Source organism: Clupea harengus, unplaced genomic scaffold (genome assembly GCF_900700415.2).
Source record: "Clupea harengus unplaced genomic scaffold, Ch_v2.0.2, whole genome shotgun sequence".
Classification (NCBI taxonomy): Eukaryota; Metazoa; Chordata; class Actinopteri; order Clupeiformes; family Clupeidae; genus Clupea; species Clupea harengus.
Window position 1 is genome coordinate 3,294 of NW_024880125.1, and position 8,888 is coordinate 12,181.

Below are 8,888 nucleotides of genomic sequence, written 5' to 3' on the forward strand. Positions count from 1 at the left end.
ATATACGTATATAAACAAACTATCTGTTGAAACACTGTGAACTACAACTTAGGGTTAAGGTCTGGGCAAGGGGTTGAGATGGTTAAGGTGATGTTTGGTGAAAGACTGATCTTGAATTTCAACAAATCATCTGAAAAGTCTCTGTAGACTTTATCTAAATAAAGTGTTACCTAGTAACCCAGTGGAGCGGTCTGGTCAGAGGTCAGCTCTGGATTTCTCTCTCTCTTTCTCTCTCTCTCTCTCTATATATATATATATCTTTCTCCCTCTCTCCCTCTCTGTCTCTCTCTCTCTCTCTCTCTCCCTCTCTCTTTCTCCCTCTCTCCCTCTCTGTCTTTCTCCCTCTCTCTCTCTCACTTTCTCTGCCTGTGCAGCCTCTGTCTTCTGTCTGTGTGTCAAGAGTTTGGATCTTGTTGGTCACATGTTGTGTTGTTGTGGCTACAGGTGCTGAGTCATAAAATGCAGACAGCTAAACAGCCAACCACAAATCCTGAACCACTGACAACTCTGGAAAAGTGTTCAAGTGTGTCGTGCTGTCCTGAACCACAGACAACTCTGGATAAGTGTTCAAGTGTGTCATGCTCTCCTGAACCACAGACAACTCTGGATAGGTGTTCAAGTGTGTCGTGCTCTCCTGAACCACTGACAACTCTGGATAAGTGTTCAAGTGTGTCGTGCTCTCCTGAACCACTGACAACTCTGGGTAAGTGTTCAAGTGTGTCTGAATCTTAAGGGGTTGATTTATGGTGTGATGTGTTCAGTAAGGGTAAACTGAAGAGCCCAATCCTGAGTATTTTTTCATTACATTCATTGTTAGTGACATAGTGTTAGTGACATAGTGTTAGTTACATAGTGTTAGACTAAATGTAAATGTAAATGTTAGTGACATAGTGATAGTGTTAGTTACATAGTGTTAGTGACATAGTGTTAGTGACATAGTCTTAGTGACATAGTGTTAGTGTTAGAATCTGTGGTAAGGATTTGGGTGACGTTTAATCTGGATGGACATCTACAGACTAGCTACAGATTCTCAGATTATAAACAAACTATCTGTTGAAACACTGTGAACTACATCTTAGGGTTAAGGTCTGGGCAAGGGGTTGGGATGGTTAAGGTGATGTTTGGTGAAAGACTGATCTTGAATTTCAACAAATCACCTGTAAAGTCTCTGTAGACTTTAACTAAATAAAGTGTTACCTAGTAACCCAGTGGAGCGGTCTGGTCAGAGGTCAGCTCTGGATCTCGCTCTCTCTCTTTCTCTGCCTGTGCAGCCTCTGTCTGTCTGTGTGTCAAGTGTTTGGATCGTGTTGGTCACATGTTGTGTTGTCGTGGCTACAGGTGCTGAGTCATAAAATGGAGTACAAGAAGAACTGTGACACACTCTCTGAGAAGAACTCATTTGATGCAGAGGGAAATGCGTGAGTTTTCCTTATTGCATTACTTAACATCGTCACACGAATACTGTTCATGTCATGATAGCTTTCAAAAGTCAAGAATATTCTAGGTGAAAATTCACACTCAAGTTTACCTCGGACTCCAAAGGTGTGTATCAGTATATATTTTAGGGCTGTCAGCGTTAACGCGTTAATCTATGTGATTAATGCGGCCGCGATTAATGCGATAAAATATTTTAACGCAATTAACGCAACTTTACAAAAAAAAAAAGTTGTGGCTGTAAACAAAAGCCAACAATCAGAGTCTAATAGATCTGGCTCCAAGACACACAAAAGCCAGGAACCACGTCTGATGGCTCATCAACACAGACAAAAGGCCAGGATGGCACTAGCCTGGTGCTAAGTAAAGTAACTTGTGGGGGTTGAATTGGCATTTTGTCTGGTAGGTAAAATTATAGTCTGATATGATATTCACCCAAATCTAACAGCATATAGTGATTTGATATGTGCTAATGTGATATAGGCTTTTAGCATATTGTGATTTTATATGTGCTAATGTGATACAGGCTTTTAGCATATAGTGATTTGATATGTGCTAATGTGATATTGGCTTCTAGCACATGGTGCTCTGAAACTCTGAAGCTATGAATGAGGGGAAATCAGACGCGTTTCAGTACGCAGTGAAGCCATGTTGCATCATGTCCTCAGTCTCGTGTCTCATGGTGTCATGTCCTCAGTCTGGTGTCTCATGGTCTCATGTCCTCAGTCTCGTGTCTCATGGTGTCATGTCCTCAGTCTCGTGTCTCATGTTGCATCATGTCCTCAGTCTCGTGTCTCATGGTGTCATGTCCTCAGTCTCGTGTCTCATGGTGTCATGTCCTCAGTCTCGTGTCTCATGTTGCATCATGTCCTCAGTCTCGTGTCTCATGGTGTCATGTCCTCAGTCTCGTGTCTCATGGTGTCATGTCCTCAGTCTCATGGTGTCATGTCCTCAGTCTCGTGTCTCATGGTGTCATGTCCTCAGTCTCGTGTCTCACGGTGTCATGTCCTCAGTCTCGTGTCTCACGGTGTCATGTCCTCAGTCTCGTGTCTCACGGTGTCATGTCCTCAGTCTCGTGTCTCATGGTGTCTTGTCCTCAGTCTCGTGTCTCATGGTGTCATGTCCTCAGTCTCGTGTCTCATGGTGTCATGTCCTCAGTCTCGTGTCTCATGGTGTCATGTCCTCAGTCTCGTGTCTCATGGTGTCATGTCCTCAGTCTCATGGTGTCATGTCCTCAGTCTCGTGTCTCATGGTGTCATGTCCTCAGTCTCGTGTCTCATGGTGTCATGTCCTCAGTCTCGTGTCTCATGGTGTCATGTCCTCAGTCTCGTGTCTCATGGTGTCATGTCCTCAGTCTCATGGTGTCATGTCCTCAGTCTCGTGTCTCATGGTGTCATGTCCTCAGTCTCGTGTCTCATGGTGTCAAGTCCTCAGTCTCGTGTCTCATGGTGTCACGTCCTCAGTCTCGTGTCTCATGGTGTCACGTCCTCAGTCTCGTGTCTCATGGTGTCATGTCCTCAGTCTCGTGTCTCATGGTGTCATGTCCTCAGTCTCGTGTCTCATGGTGTCATGTCCTCAGTCTCGTGTCTCATGGTGTCATGGACGTTTCTTCTTCTTCTACTCTGCCTATTTCTTCTCAGCAGCACAAACAACCAGGAGCTGAAGGCTGGTCCATACGATGGCCTCCAGAAAGCTGAAAAAGAAGAAATACAATATTCTCTGGACAAACATGACAATTCAGACTCAGGTAAATCATTTGTGTGTGTGTGTGTGTGTGTGTGTGTGTTTTATTGTAAGTAAATATGTTCCTCTAAAAGAATGACTATGTTGTGCTCCTCTGTGCTCCAAGCACATTTTGTTGTTGTTGTTAATAAAAGTTTCCACTTGCAAACAATAGGGTAAAATAGGGTCTTATTTATTTCTGTTAACTTTCTCTTAACTTGTTTCTCCCCAAGGTGCCAACCAGTGCTGTGCTTGGAAAGTGACAGCGATTGTCCTCCTTATCCTGACTGTCCTGCTTCTGGTCATCGCCATCGTCATAGGAGTGATCTGGCTCCGAGGTTAGGTTCCCCTTCATTGATTAGAGGTCAAAGGTCACTGCAGGCCTTTTCAACACTGAACACGATCAAACCACAGTGACATGCCTACGCCTGTTACATTATATGATACTTTACATTACATTACTAAAGATATAAAATCATAACGAACTTTATAAACAGATGGAAATGAAAAGTGTCCCATTCAGTGTCTGTGTGTGTGTGTGTGTGTGTGTCCAAGTGTGTGTGTGTGTGTGTGTGTGTGTGTGTTTGTGTGAGTCCCAAGTGTATGTATGTGGGTGTGTCCAAGTGTGTTCAAAGTGTTTGTGTGTGTGTGTCCAAGTGTGTCCAAGTGTGTGTATACGTGTGTCCAAGTGTGTATGTGTGTGTGTGTGTATCCCAAGTGTGTGTGTGTCCGTGTCCCAAGTGTGTGTGTGTGTGTGTGTGTCCCAAGTGTATGTGTGTGTGTGTGTACAAGCATGCGTGAATGTTTTTCATGGAACTATAAACCTGTGTGTGTGTTCAAGTGTTTGTGTGTCCAGAGTGTGTGTGTGTGTGTGTGTGTGTCCAAGCGTGTGTGTGTGTGTCCCAAGTGTATGCGTGTGCGTGTCCCAAGTGTGTGTGTGTGTATGTCCAAGTGTGTGTGTGTGTGTGTGCGTGTGTGTGTGTGTGTATTTTTTATGGAAATAGAGACTGTGGCAATGCATTAGCAGCACTGTTTCATCCACTTCATCAGCAGTGATTCTATTTATTTTCCACAGAGTCTGACATCTTGGCCGTATCACAGAAAACATCCATGGAAAGAGCCAAACAAAGACAGGAAGAGGAGGAGCAGAAGAGAATGGACAGAGAGAGAGAGATCAGGGCAGAGGAGGAGAAGAAGAGAATGGACCGAGAGAGAGAGGTCAGGGCAGAGGAGGAGAAGAAGAGAATGGACCGAGAGAGAGAGATCAGGGCAGAGGAGGAGAAGAAGAGAATGGACAGAGAGAGAGAAGTCAGGGCAGAGGAGGAGAAGAAGAGAATGGACTTGGACAAGAAAATCAGGCAGGAAGAAGAGGAGAAAAGACAGGCGATGCTGGAGGAGGTGAAGGCCCAGTGTAGCAGTGGTCAGATAGTTAGCATTAGCTCCATTAGCTTTGGGTTTATTCTCTCAGTGTTGCTGTTTAACCACTTAATGGATTACTGACCGATGTGGATGTGCTGACATCATGGCCGGATTAAGAAACCACGGGGCCCTGGGCCTGGACATGTTAAAGGCCAAAAAGCAAATCATGCATCACCACTTTTATGTTTGAAAGGCGTCGTTCGGCAGGTGTACTGTGCCTCTGGCTGTGCTCAGTCAGCTTGTAGGTCTTGACGTTCAGATTCTGCGCCTAAACTAGCTATATCGTATCGTCTCGTCACATGATCAAATAGAGACTTGACATTGGACAACAAGATACATATTACCCAGCAATCATCATTGCATATCTGTATATGACAAAAATAACAAAGAAAATTAGAAATGATTAATTTAATTGAATCAGCTTTTTAATAGTTTCTATAGTGTATGTACGATAAGCATATAATTGTGTTATAGATTGCTACTGACGGTTTCCCCCTAAAAATGATGAAAACCATGACAGAGACATGTTTGCCATTTTGAGGGGATATATAGCATAAGGTATCATAAATCAGTACTAAAAAAAATCCTCCTTGGTCGCTGTCGCATTAAACTAGCGACACTTTGACATCCATATATCCGAGAGAAGTAAGAAAGCAGGTCTGCTTTGCCTACGAACCTTCCGCGCTGGCTGCATTGTCTATAGTTATGCCCCTGGTGCACATATACTTTTTCTAACACAGCACAGGTACACTCAATTAAAGCAATTAGCAAATGAACAAAATACACCTTTTTCAACCACAAATAAGAGATACATAACAGCGACTTCACGCAGAGGCTCTGGCTTAGGGGCCCCCTGAGCTCATTGGCCCCTGGGCCTGGGCCCGGTAGGACCGTTCGGTAATCCATCCCTGGCTGACATGTTTGTCACTGTTTCTCACAGTAAAGCTCATTTGTCAGTTAAAGGGAGTGTTTAATTCAGTTAAAGGTATTGTGGGAGACCCATATTGCTAGTCTGTAATTCAGTTAAAGGTGTTGTGGGGGACCCAGACTGCTAGTGTGTAATTCAGTTAAAGGTGTTGTGGGAGACCCAGACTGCTAGTGATCTGTTCTGTTGCGTGATGTTCTCCCATTGTGTGTTCTATTTTACCTTTGATTGCTAGCAGTTTGTTTTTTATTTGATTTATGATTTTTCCTCATTATATGCTGATGGACACTGTCTGCTGCCCCCTGCTGGTGATCTGCTTGTCATAACTGGGCTTAGCTCAGTCAGGCTCTGTGTCATTTCTATCTGGTGATGTGTAGCAGATTTGTAATGAATAGAAAATAAATAAATAATTCCTGCATGGACTTACTCAGTGTCTTTGACCCATGACCCGTCGTCACCTAATCAGAGAGAGAGAGAGAGAGAGAGAAAACTAACGAGAGAGAGAGAGAGCAAACGAGAGAGAGAACGAGAGAAAAAACACAGTTAACAGAGGACACTGTTATTCAGCATTCTCATGTCTATGAGTCAGTCAGCAGGCAGCACAGAGTCAAGGGTAAAACATGGAGTGGACCAGTGGCAGGGAACATGGCATAAAATGTTATGTAAACACAGCATAGCAGGAAACAAAGAAAACATGAACCAGAATCTGGATATCTTGGGCAGGATCATGACCATGGAAACAAAGATAAAACACACACACATACTACACATACACACACTTCACAAATACACACATCCCACATAAACACACACTACACAGACAAACACACACTACACAAAGACACACACACACGAGAGATGCCTGAGCACTGTTCACCGCCAGGGGAGTAGAATATGCACACACACACACACACACACACACACGTGGGATAGGAATCGAGAACCGGTTCCCAGTGGATTGATTCCTTGGAATCGTTAGCCAATGTCCTAAGCGATTCCACTATCTCAGTTTTGTTCGTCACCTACTGTTTGGCTGTTCCAGAGTTGTATCTTGGTTTCATTATACTGTTGCCTTCTAAGTTACACGCTATTTCGGTAACATTCCTGAGTTCTGTTAAGCTCTTAGTTAGTTGTAGTTTCTTGCTTTCGTGTTCCAGAGACTCTGTGCAGTTGAGTTCTGTCTTTTCTAGGTTTGTCTTTAAGTTAGTCTAGCATACTTCTAAGTGTTTACCCTGTTTGTTAGTACGCCCTGTTTGTGTCCACACTCTGTTCCCAGGCTATATTCATCAATAAACTCTCCTTCACCCGAAACACCTGTCTGAGCCTTGACGTCCCGTCATGCAATAGTGTTTGTCTCAGGCAGTTTATTTCTAAAGGCTAGTTAGCCAACAAATATGAAGGCTAACCTTATTAATTATCATGCTTCAGGAATGTGTATTAATATGAAAACTATTAGGCCTAAATATTGTTGCATTACAGTAATAAATATATCCGTTCTGTTCATATTTGTTAACTAATTAATGTTTGTGGGGAGACGAGGTGCTTTAATCTTCCAAACACAGAAAATAATGGAATGGTCACTGAAGCAATTGGACAACACCGCTGAATTTATAATTCTGTCAGGATGGGTGATGAGAATCCAATCTAACAAAGATGTAGACCTGTAATCCACTCTGGTAGGCTCACTTGTGAGTTGGGTAAGGTTTCTACTGCCAAATAGGTTTCCATCATTGAGGGATGATCTTGCCAATTGCTATAAATTGCTTTTAAATAGATGTGCCTTTCTTAATCTGTTAATAACTCTAGCATGATCGATAGAGGCAACAGATGTGACTATGAGCATCATGACAAGATATTTATTCAAGTTCTCAAAGTGAATGCAATAACCTCCTCACCTTGGCATAGGTTACATATAGAACACACAAGTATACAAAAATGGAGAACACAATTATATTTTTTGATCATGGAATATTCGAAACTATAAAAGTAAAAAAAAATCATGCATAGTATGTCATCATGTCATGTTATACATTATATGATAGTAACAATGATTTATATTCTCATCTGATACAGCTCTCAGTCTGTTGTGTAATAATGGTAATATTCCTGAAACTGTTCCCTTATGGCCCATGTAGATCACCCCACAACATTGATCTGAGGTCTATGCCAACAATCACAGACATTGGCCCAAACTAATCACTGACATTGGTAGAAACCAATCACTGACATTGCCTCAAACCATTCACTGACATGGGCTCTAACCAATCACTGACATGGGCTCTAACCAATCACTGACATGGGCTCTAACCAATCACTGACATGGGCTCAAACCATTCACTGACACCAATCACGGACATGGGCTCTAACCAATCACTGACATGGGCTCTAACCAATCACTGACATGGGCTCTAACCAATCACTGACATGGGCTCTAACCAATCACTGACATTGCCTCAAACCAATCACTGACATGGGCTCAAACCAATCACTGACATGGGCTCAAACCATTCACGGACATGGGCTCAAACCAATCACTGACATGGGCTCAAACCAATAAAACAAAACAAAAGAAGGGCCGCATGTGCTGACTGTGCCCTAAAAATTGATTGAGGATCAAAAAACATAAACATACATATCTACACACATATTTAGTCATCCAGCTGACACTTTTATCCAAAGTTAAACATTCTATACAAATATATATAAATATGTAAGGGATAATGTATAGAACGGTCAATGTTCAACGGATTTGGCGAACTATTTCTCTGCTTTTTAACACCACGAATGGTAACAAATAAATTGTAATTAAAATAATATTATAAAAAGACACACTGTGTTAAACATACATATCTACACACATATTTAGTCATCCAGCTGACACTTTTATCGCGTCGGGGTGCTGTTCACCCTGTCGGGGCTTATTTTCCCGATGACCGGCGTTCTATACATTATCCCGCTTATTACACGGCTACTTGCCAAAACGAAAAAATAACTTAACACAGTGTGTCTTTTTATAATATTATTTTAATTACAATTTATTTGTTACCATTCGTGGTGTTAAAAAGCAGAGAAATAGTTCGCCAAAGACGTTGAACATTCTTTAGAACACAGCTGCTCAACTGTCAGCTGAAACTCAAGATCAGATCAGCTGACGTCGCTAAGCAACGGATTACACTGAGGTTGATAAATTACCGGACTACTTGCGGAGTGCTACGAAAGACGTTGAATCCGAGGCAAAAAGGCCACTTCCTTGACAGCGGTCAATTATGCATAGCAACGGTCCAAATATGGAAAATAGTTGACCACAGAACGTTGGGAAGCCCCATTCAAGTGAATGGAGCATTCTACAGCATTAAGAAGAGCCGTGTAATAAATCTATATACCTCCC

The 8,888-nt window shown here is 42.5% G+C and overlaps 1 protein-coding gene across 2 annotated transcripts; it reads left to right on the forward strand.

The window, feature by feature from the left end:
* Positions 1-563: 563 nt before the first annotated feature.
* On the forward strand, positions 564-5,910 carry LOC122131369 (stress response protein NST1-like). 2 transcript variants are annotated; one of them, XM_042706168.1, is made up of 6 exons: positions 565-703; positions 1,339-1,418; positions 3,078-3,181; positions 3,390-3,494; positions 4,232-4,675; positions 5,493-5,910. In XM_042706168.1, the coding sequence occupies exons 2-5, from the start codon at positions 1,354-1,356 to the stop codon at positions 4,654-4,656; spliced, it is 699 nt and encodes a 232-aa protein (XP_042562102.1). In that variant the 5' UTR covers positions 565-703; positions 1,339-1,353; the 3' UTR covers positions 4,657-4,675; positions 5,493-5,910. The 2 variants fall into 2 exon arrangements, with proteins under 2 accessions (XP_042562103.1, XP_042562102.1); XM_042706169.1 differs by lacking the exon at positions 5,493-5,910 and having other exon boundaries at positions 564-655; positions 4,232-4,800.
* The last annotated feature ends 2,978 nt before the right edge of the window (positions 5,911-8,888 follow it).

Bases quoted from the DNA above. Each gene is read 5' to 3' on its own strand.
- LOC122131369 (XM_042706169.1), top strand. From the start codon at position 1,354: ATGGAGTACAAGAAGAACTGTGACACACTCTCTGAGAAGAACTCATTT. The intron at 1,419-3,077 runs GTGAGTTTTCCT...TCTTCTCAGCAG, and splicing joins TTTGATGCAGAGGGAAATGC to CACAAACAACCAGGAGCTGA. The intron at 3,182-3,389 runs GTAAATCATTTG...TTTCTCCCCAAG, and splicing joins ACATGACAATTCAGACTCAG to GTGCCAACCAGTGCTGTGCT.